The sequence below is a fragment of the Suncus etruscus genome, chromosome 2, assembly GCF_024139225.1.
Source record: "Suncus etruscus isolate mSunEtr1 chromosome 2, mSunEtr1.pri.cur, whole genome shotgun sequence".
NCBI lineage: Eukaryota > Metazoa > Chordata > Mammalia > Eulipotyphla > Soricidae > Suncus > Suncus etruscus.
Window position 1 is genome coordinate 1,289,544 of NC_064849.1, and position 16,069 is coordinate 1,305,612.

The 16,069-nt window shown below is 53.8% G+C and overlaps 1 protein-coding gene across 1 annotated transcript in view; it reads left to right on the forward strand.

The window, feature by feature from the left end:
• The window catches only part of MYO1H (myosin IH), a 41,406-nt gene extending 25,409 nt beyond the window's left edge, over nt 1-15,997 (forward strand). The window contains 15 exon segments of the mRNA XM_049768194.1: nt 1,280-1,296; nt 1,298-1,416; nt 4,795-4,908; nt 5,723-5,772; nt 5,775-5,798; nt 8,076-8,144; nt 9,363-9,447; nt 10,666-10,825; nt 11,700-11,783; nt 12,506-12,599; nt 12,851-12,906; nt 13,667-13,802; nt 14,212-14,282; nt 14,376-14,473; nt 15,799-15,997. Of these exon segments, the coding sequence (XP_049624151.1) occupies nt 1,280-1,296; nt 1,298-1,416; nt 4,795-4,908; nt 5,723-5,772; nt 5,775-5,798; nt 8,076-8,144; nt 9,363-9,447; nt 10,666-10,825; nt 11,700-11,783; nt 12,506-12,599; nt 12,851-12,906; nt 13,667-13,802; nt 14,212-14,282; nt 14,376-14,473; nt 15,799-15,997 (1,376 nt within the window).
• The last annotated feature ends 72 nt before the right edge of the window (nt 15,998-16,069 follow it).

Sequence of the window (16,069 nt, forward strand, 5' to 3'; positions counted from 1 at the left end):
AAATGAGGGACCCCCATGACTGGGGTGCCAAGATCTGGGAGACCAGCTTGGGGAGATGCTCACAAGATCAGAGCAGGCGCGAGGCCCCGAGTCCGATCCCAGCATAATTGGCTGCCACTCTGGGCCCATCTGCCTAAAGACCACCACAGGCTTGCTCACCAGCAAGTTGATTACAATCTTTTTTTTTTTTTTTTTTTTTTTGGTTTTTGGTTTTTGGGCCACACCCGGCGGTGCTCAGGGGTTACTCCTGGCTGTCTGCTCAGAAATAGCTCCTGGCAGGCACGGGGGACCCTATGGGACACCGGGATTCGAACCAACCACCTTAGGTCCTGGATCGGCTGCTTGCAAAGCAAACACCGCTGTGCTAGCTCTCCGGGCCCTACAATCTTATTTTTATTCATTTTATTTGGGGGGGCTGTTTGAGGCCCCACTCTCTGTGACCTGTTCTCAGAGCTTCCTGTTCTGCACTCACAGGAGTCTCAGGGGTTTGGGGGGTGCTGAGGATCGAACCCCAGGCCGGCTGCTTGTGAGATAAAAACCCTCCCTACTGTACCGCCTCTGCAGCCCTATATCGGGGCCCGTTTCCACGAAACCGGTTAAGTGAACAGAATTCGAGGGGTGGTCCTGGGGGAGTTCTTTTTTGGTAGTGCTGGGGAGCCACGCTCAGCCCCGGTGGGGCCGAGCCTTGGGGCAGACACACTGTCACCTCCTGTGGCAGGAATTCACTCCCAGCATGCTCTGAGGTGGGGTTCGGGGAGCCCCGCGCCCCCAATCTGTAGCCAAAGTCCAGACTGGACGAGCACTCACCCACCTCTTCTGAATGGGTGCACCCTCGCTAGTCGGGTGCTGACACTGGGGTCCTGCGCCAGAGCTATCAGAGTGGGAGGTATTTCAAGAGAACCCAGAAATCTGAATTTTCCAGAGAAATTATCCCATGTCCCCACAAATGTATATTCTCTCTTTGTCTCTCAAACCCCTTTCCCTTCCTCCTCTCTCTCACACCCTTATCTCTTTCTCCTCTTTTTCCTCTTATTTATTTTTTGTTTTGTTTTTAGTTTTTGGTGCTCAGGGATTACTCCTGGTTCTGCGCTCAGAAATCGCTCCTGGCAGGCTTGGGGGGATCTCTCTCTTTTTCCACTCTATCTCTCTCTTCCCTCCCCCCAAAGTCTGTGAACTGCCCCAAAGCCCAAACAGACACCCAGTCACAGCCTCCATGTGTCCTTGGCTGGACGCCTGGCCCACCGCCCTGCCTTGAGCCTCGCCCCTTCTCCCTGCACAGGCAAGTTCGACGATTCCCCTCATCCAACATCAAGTCCAGTACCTGGGGCTCATGGAGCACCTTGCGGGTGAGACGGGCCGGGCTTCGCCCTACCGGCGGAAGTATGAGCATATTTCCTGCAAAGGTACTTTGAGAAGGTTCTGAGAACCCTTCCCCCCACCCCAACCCCTGCGGGCCCTTCATCCTCTCCCTTATCCCACTGACCCAGTCCTGGAGCTTCTGGGGGAGGATCAGCGAGGCCTAGGACACAGCCTGCCATTGGGCGAGCAGGCCTGCCCCTGCAGTGCTGGGTCAGTCTGGAAACTTCTGGGCCTTGGGGGTCGGTAGTGGGAAAAGGTGGAATGCCAATGAGTGGTGGGAGTTGGGGTACGGCTCCTGCTCTTGTCGAACACAGGCATTGGACCGTGGGCTCCTGGAGTGTGTGAATCGGCTTCCAGTGCTCCCCACCTGCCCCCCCACATACTCCCACATGCTCCAGGTTTTCACTCTAGTGAACCCATCCTGGCTGCAGTGGCTCCATGCTGAAATTGCTCTGGTGCTCTGGCCCCAGGTGTTCTGGGCCCAAGAGGTAAAGGGCGAAGTTTTGGAAGTTAAAACAGTGAATAAACCGTCGATTCCCAGATGGCTTTTCTGTGAGGGCTTCTTTTGAAATCACAGGCCTGAGGTTATTTATTGTATATTTTCTTAAACATTTGTTTGTTTGTTTGTTTGTTTGTTTTGGGTTTTGGGGACACACCTGGAGGTGCTCAGGGATTACTCCTGGCACTATGCTCAGAAATCTCTCCCTGGCAGGCCTCAGGGGGACATGTGGGATGCTGGAATTGAACTCGGGGTCTGTCCTGGGTCAAACCACATGCTATCCTTGACTTCTCTGTGCCTGAGGACACGCCTGGCTTATCCCCCTGGTACCTTGGTCCCCGGGTGACATCTCTCTCCCCTGTTAACGCCCATCTTGTCACTCACAATTGATCGACTTCCTGTTCCTGGGCCACTGATAAACAGAAACCAAGTGAAACTCTTAAATAAAACAGGCCTGAGAGATTGGACTGGGCAACAAAGTGCACCCCTGGCCCTTGTTGGCCCCCCGGTTTGATTCATGATACCTCATGGTCCCTGAGCAATGCTGAGTGTAGCCCACCCCAGAGCCCCCCCCCCCAAAAAAAAAACCCTGAGAGGAGAGGTAATTTTAACTATGTTCTACTGAGGTTCCAGTAGGCCACTGTCTTCAGTGATGAGGAGAACCACAATGTTACCCCCAAACACTGACCTCATGGGGGGAGGAGAAGACAGGACTCTTGTCTTGGGAAGGCAGCTGGGCATGCCTTGTCCTGAACTGCAGGCCCAATGGACCTGAAGCTTTTGGGGGGGGGTTCAAGCAAGTTCTTATCTTCAACCCTACTTTCCTCTCTCCTTTACATTTTCTTCCTTCCTTCTGTAACCATTTTGGAATCACACTGCCACACATTTCTGTTTGGTTTTTGGGCCACACCTAGAGGTGCTCAGGAATTACTCCTGGCAACTTCAGGGGGACATATTGGATGCTGGGGATCAAACCTAGGCTATTCTCAGGCAATTCTCAGGCTATTCTCCTCTCTCCCCCTTTCTCTCTCCCTCCCTCTCCCTCCTTTATACTAAAGACTAGAAAAGGATTGGCTTTGCACACGGCTGACCTGAGTTCAATCTCTGGCTTCCCAACATGGCCCCGAGCATCTTTGAGCACAGAGCCAGGAGTAAGCCAAGAGCATCATCAGGTTGGCCCCAAAATAAGATGAGGAACAAAAGGGACACCTTTATTTTTTTCTAGAACACGGTCCTCAAACTACACCTGTGGACCACATGCAGTTCACGGAGGACATTTATCCGGCCCACTGGGTGATTTTGCCGCCACTGCCTGTCCTGCTTAGCGGCTGACTTGTCCCTAGCTGCAGTGCATATGTGGGATGTGCCCCACACTCTCCAACTCCCCTTAGCCTCTTTGTCTCTCAACTCCTCTCATCTCGGGCAGGGTTTCTCAAACTCTGGACTGCCAAAAGCAAGCCCTTAGTTTCCAGTGAAATATTGGTACATTTTTGTATTCAAGTTTGCTTGATCTCATTTCAAATACTATATTTGTTCTCATATGTTTTTGTTTTTGTTTTTGGGCCACAGGGGTTACTCCTGGCTATCTGTTCAGAAATAGCTCCTGGCAGGCACGGGGAATATATAGGACGCTGAGATTCAAACCAACCACGTTAGGTCCTGGGGTCGGCTGCTTTCAAGGCAAACACCGCTGTGCTATCTCTCCGGCCCCAGTACTCATATTTTTTAATTAAAAGTAAGATATGTGCAGTGTACATAGGAATTTGTTCATAGTATTTTTTTTTTTTTTTTTTTTGGTTTTTGGGCCACACCCGTTTGACGCTCAGGGGTTACTCCTGGCTATGTGCTCAGAAATCGCCCCTGGCTTGGGTGGACCATATGGGACGCCGGGGGATCGAACCGAGGTCCTTCCTTGGCTAGCGCTTGCAAGGCAGACACCTTACCTCCAGCGCCACCTACCCGGCCCCGTTCATAGTATTTTTTAAACTATAGTCCAGTCCTCCAGAGGTTTGAGGGACAGTGAACTGGCCCATTTAAAAAGCTTAAGGAGGGCTGGAGAGATTGCACAGCAGGAGGGCCTTTGCCTTGCAAGTGGCCAACCAAGACGGACCCAGGTTCAATCCCTGGCATCCCATATGGCACCCAGAGCCAGGAGCGACTTCTGAGTGCAGAGCCAGGAGTATCCCCTAGGTGTGGCTCCCAAACAAAAAGGGAAACAATTAAAAAAAATTAAAAGCTGAGGAAGTCTGTTCTAGAAATACCAAAAGCACCCACCTCCCTCGGTGCTGTCCTAGGTACCGAAACAGCTCTTCAAGGGACAGGTCTGTCCCAACACAGGATAGGGGCTGCTGGTCAGAGGTGAGGAGCCTGTGAGAGCCACCGGCAGGATCTGAACCCCTGAAGGGGACGGAAGGGGTGGGTTGATGCCTCCTTTATGAGCACTGGCTCAGGAGGGCCCTTCCTGAAAAAGGAATTTTGGTTTGGGGAGCCCCACCCTGTGGCACTCATGGGTTCCTCCGGGCTACACACTCAGGAATCACTCCTGGCAGGCTCAGGGGGCCATGTGGGGTGCTGAGGACCCGAACTAGGTTGGCAGAAGAGAAGGCAAACACCCCTCCCTGCTGTGCTATTATTTGGGGCCCAAGAGCTTAAGGGGTATTTTTTTTTAACACAGACACACAGAGACACATAGAGACAGACACAGAAGCAAAGACACACAGAGACATACAAAGACACACGCAGAGATACACACAGGACACCCCGCACCCCACTGAGAAGGCAGGTCTTTTCCCTCACACTGAGCCCGTAAACTGAATCAAAGGAGCCGCTGGGCTGAGCCAGTGTTGCCCTGAGTGGCTGGTTTGCCACAGAGGCACGAAGCCCACACTCTGGGGCTTCATTCCCTCTCCAGCGTCCCTGCCTCTGCCTCCGCCTAGGTACAAGTGCTTGTGTCCTGACACCTGGCCACACTGGCACGGGCCTCCGTCAGAGGGTGTTGAGCGGCTCATCAAGTATATCGGCTACAGGCCCCAGGAGTACAAACTGGGGAGGTGAGTGGGGGTTCCCAGGGTGTGACTTATTGACAAGCAGATAGTTCCTCCCCCACTGGGCACTGGCTGCACCGACGGTGCCTCCCTCAGGCTCTGCAGTGATGTGGAGCACCCCACCAGCCTTTCTGCCCCATCCTTTCCTGTAACCTGTCTGTCTGTCTGTCTGTCTGTGCAGAGGGAGCCTATGCATGTTACTCCCCCAAGGGGCTCCTTCACAGGACCCTAAAAAGGCCACTTTGATTGGCCACAGGACTAGGCTAGGAAGAGTCTGAGAAGGGCCAGGGTCTCTCTCTCTCTCCTCTCTCCGACCATCACACTAGATGGACCCCAGACTGCGCCCCTTAAGAGGTTGTTCCACGGAGGCGTCATTCAATCATGCCCCCCACATCTGGTGCCACCTCCCCCCTCTGCTCCCTGGGAATAGGAGAGTCCCAACCCCTAAGTCTCAGGATGGAGCCCCCTGGCACCCATCCAGCTCTCTCCTTGGGTCACCCCAAATGTGACCCCCAAATGTCCCCCTTGCTAACAGATGTAGGGAAAAGATGGGTTCTGAACCACAAAAGACATCACATGGCCTCCAGCTGCCCACCTCCCTTCTCCACTCTCCCCCCCCCCCATTGGCTCGGCACCCCCCCAAGGCAGGCCAAACTCATCCCCCACCCCTGGCTTCCATCTGCAGGGGCCTCACTCTGGAATGTGATGGAAGCATTTCATAGTTCTGCATGAACATGAGGGGGACAGTGAGTGTCTGGGGGTCCCCGACCTGCCACAGGGAACAGACCTGCTCACAATGCTTTATTCCTTCCACTCCTAGAACCAAAATATTCATTCGCTTCCCCCGAACTCTGTTTGCCACGGAGGATGCCTTGAGTTTAGTAAACACCAATTAGGTATGGCGATTTTTTAAATATTTTTTTCCTGTCCTAATTTTCATGGCATGGAAGTTGAAGGCAGTTATTTAGCTACAGGTGTCTATACAGAGGAGTGCCCTATGGAGACCTGATTGCATCGGTTGTGGGGAGCTGAGATGTGAGGCTGTGATCCATCATAGTCAGCATTTGGGGTGCACGTTAGAGGCGCATGTGGACCTTCTGGGTTGAGGGTGTGCCCAGGTTCCAAATCCGCCCCGTGGGGCCAATCCCCACTTCAAAGAGGTTGTTGTTGGCAAATATAGTTTCAAAGCCAGGAGGATTCCCCAGGCCTGCCCAGAATGATTCCTGAGCACAGAGCCAGAAGTAACCCCCAAGCGCTGCTGGGTGTGTTCCAAAAACCAAACCAAAACAAAGTCAGTAAACAGAAAGGGCTGCAGGGAGGGGCTGCAAAGGGAGAACAATGGGGAACCAGTTCTAAGGCCTCAGAGACCCTTTCAGTAAAATTACCCCATGTGCTGTATCTCCAAGCCAAGGTGAATGTCTCTGAATCAGGGCCACCCATGAAATAATTCAAACCAGGATGAGTGTGAAACACATGTAGTCTGGCCATCTTCTACCTCATATTTCCCCCAAGCTGCCTGCCAGAACTGCCCTTTTCAGTGAGTACAAGGACCACCTCCAGGTGGGGCAGTAAGGGCAGAGTAAGGGTGGTAAGCTCAGGCTATCCTGAGCCAGTCCCACCCAGGTTTACAAGGAAGACACTCTGTTTTGGGGTAAATCCTATAAAGCAGGGGTCTCACACTCAATTGACCTGGGGGGCCGCAGGAGGCAAAGTCGGGGTGATCCTTGAGTGCAAAGTCAGCAGTAAGCCTTGAACATTGGGGGGTGTGACCCAAACAACTCAAACAAAACAAAACAAAAAAAGATTCCTCTAGGGCAGGGCCACAAAATGTTGTACGGAAGGCTGCAAATGGCCCATGGGCCGCGAGTTTGAGACCCCTGCTATAAAGGTTCGAATTGACACCCAAGTTGGCTCTGAGAGTCAGAGACCACCTCCGATTATGCAGGATGCAAAAGGGAGTTTATTCGGCTAGCCGAGGTCCGAGTCTCATACAACCAAGGGAGTCTTGACAAAACCAAATCTCAACCAGTTTATAGAGGGCTTTAAAAGCTCCAACAACTCAAAGTTTTCATTGGTTAATACAAGCAGTTCATCCATCACCACTTACATGATTGGTCCATTTCCATTTGAACACAAATCACATCATGTCTTAGCATTGATGTCCCGACTCAATTTTGTGTCAAGGGGTCCTTATATGGTGGAATATTTGGACCACCTGGTTCCTCTATTTCAGCAGAATGGGGGGGGTCTTGCCCTTTAGAGGGGACATTTTGCGGTTTTTATCTTTGGGCTAACACCCTTTGCCTATGGGGAAGCTGTAGAGTAGAAAAATTCTATGCGTCTGTACTTTGGGTGCTTGGGACCACCTTGTCCTGGGTTCAGGGAGCTCTGTTTTCACAATCCAAATTGTAAGCAAACATACAAAAGAACCAGGGATGATCTTTGTTTTAGGTAAAGGTCAGGCCAACCCAGGGCCAGTGAGTGCTATGTTAGACAAACACACACACACCCAAGAGCAATGACATGCAGAAAAATCCAGGCACCTGGTTAAAAAAAAAAAAAAAAAAGGGCAGGGTGGGCACATCAGAGCCCCTCAGGGACCCAGAGAAGGGGAGTTCCTGGCTTTGGGGTCATCCTGGGCTTGAGCCACCTCCCAGCCAGCCACCGGGGCCCCAAGCCAGAGCACAGGTTTCTAGAACACGTGGATGCCACTGGTAGAGCTGGGAGTGAGTCAGCAGGTAGGGTATGAAGTCTCGGGTGCACCAGGGGATGGGGTGAGGTGGTGGGCGGGAGTGAGCTCTGATGGCCTGGGGCCTCCTTCCTGCCCAGACACCACTTTGCACCCCACAACCACAGAGAGAAGCAGGTGGTAGTCAGGTCACCCATGTGTGGGTCTCTGATTGCAGTTTCACACAGGAAGTCAGACAGTCATGGAAAAAGGTACATTTTGACCTGGGGTTGTTGAGCAGCTCCTTGAGCCAGCCAAACTTCTCTCTTTTCTGCTGCTTCCCCGACACTTTGGCCAGAGTTTAACATAAATCACCTGAAGGTCAGGGTTGGCGTAATTAAGGGTACTTGTGCTTAATTAACTCAGAAAAGGTGAAAGGAAAAAGTAATTTTTCATGTGCACGAGAACACCAAAGCTCTTTTTTTTTTTTCTTGCTGTCTCTCAGTCGCAAGGATCCAAGCCACGTACCGAGGCTGCTTGGAGAGGAGGGAGTACCTGCGGAAGAGGCAAGCAGGTAAAGCCCGGCCTGAAGTCTCCTGTGGGCTACTTGTGGGTCCGTGGGGAGGGGCCCCTGGATCTTTCTCCTTTTTATTCTGTGTGGCAGAGGTGAGAACCCACCAGAGCGTGTTTAAGCCCTGGACATGTTTTACTGGTTTGTACTGGTACCACTTAAATGTTGCTTCCGTGGACAGCAGGGAGGGCATCTGCCTTGTAGGAATTCAACTTGGGTTTGATCCTCGGCATCCCATAGCATTCCTCCAGCACCGCCAGGAGTGATTCCTGAGCACAGAGCTAGGAGTAAGCCCTGAGCACTGCCAGATGTGGCCCAAAGAACAAACAAGCAAAAAATGAAATAATATTTCTGTGTCTGCAGCGCTGGCGACAAAAGGCCTTACTTGTGCCAGGCAAGTGTGGCACCCCTAAGCCACATCTCCAGAGACTCTGAAGGGGTCAGAACATGTGGGTCCTGGCCACCCTCGCCAGCACTCCCTGCCTACCTCCCAGCACCTCTTTCTCCCTTCTTTCACATTGATGGTATGGGTCACTTGCATCCCTCCTGGCCGAGGATGGGCGACTCACCTAGGGCGCAGCGGAAGCTACAGCTCCCACAGCAGGTCTCGGCACTGGAACCCCTCACAGCTGACCACCTAGTGGCCACAAAATTGTCCAAGGATGGCCTTCCAGGAATGTCTCCTGAGAAGGGAGACATCTGGCTGTGCAGACATCATGCTGTGTAGCCGTCATGCTGTGTGTGAAATTGTATGGTGAAAACCGGCTAATACCAAGACTTGTACATGTTATGCTGTATGAATGGCATGCTGTGTAGACATCAAGCTATGTAGACCTTATGCTGTATAGACATCATGCTGATAGACCTCACAGGCTTGTACTCTGTTGGTTAGGCGATGTTGGTTTTTTAGGGTACTTTTTTGCATTTTGTTTAGAGCCCACCCATGGGTGTGTGCAGTAGCATCCTTGAACATAAGCGACAGTTTGACCTCCACCTGGGCGTGGGTGTGCAGGCTTGTTTTCAGAACAGAAGTAACCTGCCATGAAGACAGAAACACAAGCATGTCCAAGTTAGGAGCCAAGGGGCTGAAGCACCAGCATGGAGGGGAGGATGTCAGCCAGCATGCTGGCCCTGCCAAGACGAGCCTTCGTGTGTCAGTAGGACACAGACACTTTGCCTGGTGCCTGGACGCCTCTGCTAATGCCCCGTGGACTCTTTCAGCCATCAGGCTCGAGGCCCACTGGCGCGGGGTCCTGGCCCGGAAGGAAGCAGACAGAAGGAAGTGGGCTGTGTGGATCATCCAGAAGTAAGTTCCCGCTTGGGGGGGGGGGGTGTGATAGCACAGCAGGGAGGGCATTTGCCTTGCACGCTGCCAACCCGGGATGAACCCGGGTTCTATCCCTGCAATCCCATATGATCCCCCGAGCCTTCCAGGGGTGATTTCTGAACGCAGAGCCAGGAGGAACCCCTGAGTGCTACCGGGTGTGGCTCTCAAAACAAAAACAAGCAAACAAAGTAAGTACGTTCTCACTGGGGCTTTGCTGAGTGTTTTTGAATTTGGGCGCTGCCTTCACCCATCATCATGCTGCCCCCTTCTGAGCTTGAATGTGGCCCAGGTCTCCAGCTCAGTCACAGCACAAGGTCAAATGTCTCTGGAGTTCCACAGATCTGGCCGTAGGGGTTGGGAGGAGATAGTCAGGCAGGGTGAGGACTGTGGCAGATGGAAAAGGCTCAGCGTACCACTGTCCACTGATGGCCCCGTGTCGTTAGCTGGTGGACCCGTTGGAGAAATGTGGGGATTCACCTGCCAAGTCTTTGCCTTTTCCAGGGAATGGCAGGAATCGGGCCTGCACGCAGCAGCCTCTCTTAGGGGCCGTGAATCCAAGTTACTCGAGACCCAACTGAGCCTAGAGGGTGGGTGTCACAGAATGTAATTTTGGGGGACTGACTTAGCCTGTGGACTCTCGGTGATGATCGTCTCTAGTGGTAATCCAGGAGGTAGAGCACTTGCCTTGCATGCGGTCAACTTAGCTTCAATTTCCAGCATCCCGAGCACTGTCAGGAGTGATTCCTGAGCATCGAGCCAGGAGGAAGCCCTGAGCATTACCAGATATAGCCCAAAAGCCAAAATTAAAAAAAAATAAATAAGGGGGGGGGGGGTTTGAAGCAATAGCACAGCATGGAAGGCACTTGCCTTGCACAGAAGCTGGGTTCGATCCCTGGCATCCCATATGCCAAAGCCAGGAGTAACCTGAGCGCTGCCAGGTGTGGTTTAAAAACAAACAAAAAAGCCAACTAAAAGAAACCCAAATGGGGCCCAGAGAGATAGCACAGCGGCGTTTGCCTTGCAAGCAGCCGATCCAGGACCAAAGGTGGTTGGTTCCAATCCCGGTGTCCCATATGGTCCCCCTTGCCTGCCAGGAGCTATTTCTGAGCAGACAGCCAGGAGTAACCCCTGAGCACCGCCGGGTGTGGCCCCCCCCCAAAAAAAGAAACCCAAATAAAGAGAACCCCTTTGTGTCAGGTTCATCAAGGGCTTCATGCACCGTGACAAGCCGCTGTGTCCCGAGGATGAGGAGTTCATGGTGCTCGTGCGCAGGAACTACATCCTGAACCTCCGATACCACGTCCCGAAGAGTGTCCTGGACAAGAGCTGGCTGAGGCCGCCCGGCAACCTGGAGCACGTAAGGCCCTGATGGGACTTTTCAGGCAGAGCTGAGAATGCCACTGCCCCCAGTGAAGACCCCCTGGAGGTGTGTGAGAGCTTGTCAGAGCTCAACTCCCCCCACGTTTTTTTTTTTTTTTTGGGTTTCTGGGTCACACCTGGCAGCACTCAGGGGTCACTCCTAGCTCTACACTCAGAAATTGCCCCGGCAGGCTTGGGGGACCCTATGGGATGCCAGGATTCGAACCACCGTCCTTCTGCATGCAAGGCAAACACCTTACCTCCATGCTATCTCTCTGGCCCTGACTCCCCCTTTTTTGATTATTTGGGTCACACAATTAAAAAATGCCAGGAGTGATTCCTGAATATAGAGCCTGAGCATCACCGAGTGAGGCCCAACAACCAAAAAAAAAAAAAAAAAAAAAAGTGTTAGTTTGGGTTGGGAAGCCAGAGCACCCTAGAGGCCCAGGATTGAATCCTTAGCATGGCTGGAAACACTTTTAGAGCTTGGTTGAGCACGGCCCAAATGCAAACCAAGCCTTGATTCCAGGGCCACACGACCCAATGTCTGTAGGATGAAGCCACCTCAGTTTTGTTTGTTTTGTTTGTTTTTATTTGAGCCACACCTGGTGGCACTCAGGGGTTCCTCCTGGCTCTTCGCTCAGAAATCACTCCTGGCAGGCTCAGAGGACCCTATGGGATGCTGGGAATCAAACCCGGGTCCGTCCTGGGTCGGCTGTGTGCAAGGCAAACGCCCCGCTGCTGTGCTATTGCTCTGGCCCGAAGCCACTCTTGCCCTAGACACAAGGCAGCTGAGACTGCTGCCAGAGCCAGGTGGGAGCATGGGAGCATAGGGGGGGTACCTGGCTAAGGGGGTGTCCTCCTCTAAGCAGGTGTCAGGGCTGCTCCGGACCATGTGCACAAGGAACCTGGTGCGGAAGTACTGCCGGGGGATCACGGCCGAGCAGAGGGTGCTGGTAGGTGCCATGGGTGTGTGGGAGGCCCCGCCCGGGCGGGCATCTGTGTCTGCCTCACCCTGGGGGTATGAGGTGCGGGGTAGGTGGCTCAGCAGGGGCGTGGCTCAGAGTCTGCCGGAATGTAAGGGCATGCAAGGGCCGGGTTGCTTTGCTGGAGATCAGGCGATGCTAGAAGCTTATTATTAATGATAATTAGATATTGGTTTTTGGTCCACACCCAGTGGCACTCATGGGTTAGTTCCTCCTGGCTTTGCGCTCAGAAATCACTTCTGGCTGGCTCAGGGGACCCTATAGGATGCTGGTTTTGAGCCTGGGTCTGACCTGGGTCAGCCACATGCAAGGCAAACGCCATCCCCGCTGTGTTAGCAATCCAGCCTCTTTTGTTGTGGGGGCCACACCCAAGAGTGTTCAGAAGTTACTCCTGGCTCTGCGCTTAGAAATCTCTCCTGGCAGGCTCAGGAGACCCTATGGGATGCCAGGGATTGAACCGGCATTGGCCACATGCCAGGCAAACACCCTCCTTGCTGTGCTGTCGCCCCAGCCCCACCGAGGGCTTATTGTAGAGGGCGATGGGCAAGGGCAGGCTTTGCGAAGCAGGCCTTGCTTGGGTATGACCCACGCACACAGTTGTGGGACAGAGGTCCCAGCTTAGCCAAGAGCCTCAGCCCGAGTGTGGGGGTGCCCGGTCACCGTGTCTGTGCCCAGAATCAATGTGGTTCCAGATGCAGCAAAAGGTGGTGGCGAGCGACGTGTTCAGGGGCAAGAAAGAAGGTTACGCGGAGAGTCTGAACCAACCCTTTGCCCAGAGTAGGATTGGTGAGTTGGCTCTGCAGCCCCAAGGGGGTCAGAGGTGGCCCGAGAGATCAGGCTTGTGCATGCCTTGAATCCAATTGGCTGGGCATCACTGGGAGTGGCTCCCAGATCCACTGCCCCCCCAACCTGTCCCCCCACTTCCTGAGGTCCTCCTGGTCACGAAGGGGCCAGAACTGCAGCTTGTGATGCTGTAAGGGGGGTGACCTGGGTTTTCCTGAGCATTTCGGGGCAGTTAAGTTCCGGTTCCTTCCTAGATAAAGGCGACATTAACCCTAAGGTGCTCCAGCTCCTGGGCAGTGAGCAGATCCAGGTGAGAAGGGGGATTCCTGCTCAAAGGGGCTGGGCTGGTGGGGGCAGGGGAACAGCATCTGTGGGGCCCATCAGAGCAGGGGGACGGTGAGCGCTGTGGGGTAGTCAGCCTAGGAAGCAAGTGTTAGGGAGGAGTTGAGTGTGGGATCTGTAGTGGGCTTCTCAGGTTAGTGATTGGGAGCTGGACAGATATCACGGCAGGGAGGATGTTTGCCTTGCACATAGCCAACCCGGGTTTGATCCCCGGCATCCCAAAGAGTCCCTCGAGCCCGGCCACTAGTAATTTTTTTTTTGTTCGTTTTGTTTTTGGGTCATACCCGGTGATGCTCAGGGGTTACTCCTGGCTCTGTGCTCAGAAATCCTGGCTTGGGGACCATATGGGACGCTGGGGGAATGGAACCTTGGTCAGTCCTAGGGCGAACGCCCTACTGCCTGTACCACCACTCTGGCTTCCAGGAGTGATTTCTGAGTGCAGCCAGGAAGAGCCCCGAGCGCTACCACTGGGTGTGGCCCCCAAACAAGAAACAGATTAGTGACAGGAGAAAGGAGGAGATGGACGGTCCACTCCAGTGGCTGCTCTGAGCCCTCTGGAACTAGGGAGATAGGAGCCTAGGGGAAACGGCTGGGGTACCCAAGTGGGGGCAAACATCTCTGCTGCTCCCTGCCTCCTCAGGCTTAGGGAATCCCCAATGAAAGCCTGTGGGGCTCCCCGGGGTACTTCCTGGGGCTGAGTGACAGGCCCGGTGGGTGCCCTCTTGCAGTACGGGGTCCCAGTGCTCAAGTACGACAGGACTGGCTCCAAGGTGCGGCCGAGGCAGCTGCTCCTCACCCAGGGGGCCGCGTACATGGTGGAGGAGGCCAAAATCAAGCAGAAGATAGAGTACGCGGCGCTTCGGGGTGAGCAGTGGTTGCAGAGGTGTGTGTGTGTGTGTGTGTGAACGCGCACGCGCTTGTGGGACCATATAGGATGCCGGGGATTGAACGGGGTCCATCCTGGGTTGGCCACGTGCAAGGCAAATGCCCTGCCGCTGTGCCATCACTCTGGCTCCAGCATCCTGATTTCTGGGCTGAGTCTCTTCCTGTGCCCAGCTAGGAGACGGGCCTGAGATTTTTTTTTGGAGGGGGGTCATCAATGTCTGTCTTTCTATTTTGGTTTTGGGGGCGACATCGGCATTGTGCTAGGCGGAGCCTGTAGTAGAAACTAAACGTAGTTTCTGTGTGCAAAGCGCAAGCCCAGGCCCCCCTTTACCCTGCCTCGTGTCAAGCTGCACCATTTCCAGGCCCCTGATTTTGAATCTGTCCTAAGGAATCTCGACGAGCAGCCTGAGGGACGGGTTCTTGGTCATCCACGTTTCTCCCGGGAACAGCAAGCAGAAGGTAAGTGGCGGCCAGTCCGTCCCCAGGCTGCTGTGGACTTTACCTGGTGGTGGGCACTCTGGCCCGCACCCCTGAGCTCGCCTCCCCGCCCAGGGTGATGCCATCCTGCAGTGCGAGCACATCTTCGAGGCTGTCGCCAAACTGGTCATGCTGGTTCAGAGAGACAACCTGGTCCATGTGGTGCAGGGCAGGTAGGGGATCTGCTCCTGCTCTGGAAGTTGGTTTGTGGGGGTCGCTTGGCAGGACACTGAGTGGTGGAAGGGGGTGGGGATGGGGAGCGTTCAAAGTACCCCCCCCCGAAAGATGCCCAACGTTCGTGGGGCTGGAGGGAGCACAGCAGGGAAGGCATCTGCCTTACTCGTGGCCGGCCCCTGCCTGATTCCCAGCATCCCACAGGGTCCCCTGAGCCCATCGGAGTGAGACCTGAGCACAGCCCAAAGTGAAGCCCCAATTCCCGGCTTCCTTCCTGCTTTTTTTCTTTCAAATAAGCACAGTGGGGGAGGGGGAGGGAAATTTGGTGGGGCTGGGAGGCCCTTTGCCCCATGTTAGCACAGGAGCCATGTGACTCAGCTTACAGTGCTCTTACCAGCCTACCTGCCCAGGCGTCAGACCTATTTGCTGTGGGTGCCTGTTTGGGACGGAGGTTTGAGCCTGCCGAGAAAGTACTGACAAACCTGTAGGGTGTCCCAAGAAAGCCTGTGGCCCAGGCCTGCCAGCACTCCCACACACACATCCTGAGTGTGAGTCGAGGGTCGAGACTCAGGTGTTTCCATCCTGTGGCCCTGGGCAGGTCACATGGGTCAGTTTTAAGTCCAAGTTCTTCAGATACCCAACGGAAGGCCGGCGGAATGGGACAGTGGGTAAAGTGCTGGTCTTGCACAGAAGGGCTTGTACTGTCCCCAGCACCTCGGCAGGCGTGGCCCCTGAGCACTGCCAGGCATGGCCCCAAAAGCCAGGTCCCCAACCTAGCTACCCAATGAGGGTCAAACGAGGCCAGAAACCTCTCGGACGTTACTGGCACTATCAAAAAAGCAAATAAAGGAGCCTGATTTACATTTGGATCTTAGTACCGCTTTATTTTTTTGGTCACACTCAGCAATGATCAGGGAGTATTCCTGGCTCTGCTCAGAAATCGCTCCTGGCAGGTTTGGGGACCATACGGGATGCCAGGATTCGAACCACTGTCCATCCTGGACTGGCTGCATGCAAAGCAAATGCCCTACTGCTGTGCTATCTCTCTGGCCCCGTTATTTTTATTTTATTTTTATTTTTCTTCGGTTTATGGCCACATCCAGTGACGCTCAGAAGTTACTCTTGGTTTTGCACTCAGAAATCCGTCCTGGTAGGCTTGGGGGGCCATATGGGATGCTGGGGATCGAACCTGGGTCGGCCTTGTGCAAGGCAAATGCCCTGCTGCTGTGGTATTTATTGTTTCTGCCCCAGTACTGCTTTAAGCAGGCTCTTGGGCACACGGAAGGTGGAGAAAAATGTAACATAAGGCTTTGTGCATTTTCAGTTTACAATTTTATATTAGTCCCGGGAGAGAAGGCACCATTGTTTTTGACACTGGACCAGAAGAGCAAATCTATAAAGATAAAAAAGGACAATTAACAGTGGTGAGTGGCTGTGTTGGGGAGAGGGAGTTTGGGGAGAATGCAGGTGAAAACTTCACCCAGGGGACAGGGGAGAGCTTCCTGCCCTTGCCTGCAGAGTAGCTGACAACTGGTCCGTCTCCAGCACCACATGTGGGCCCTTGGTCAATGCTGGAAGTCACTCCTGAGCACAGA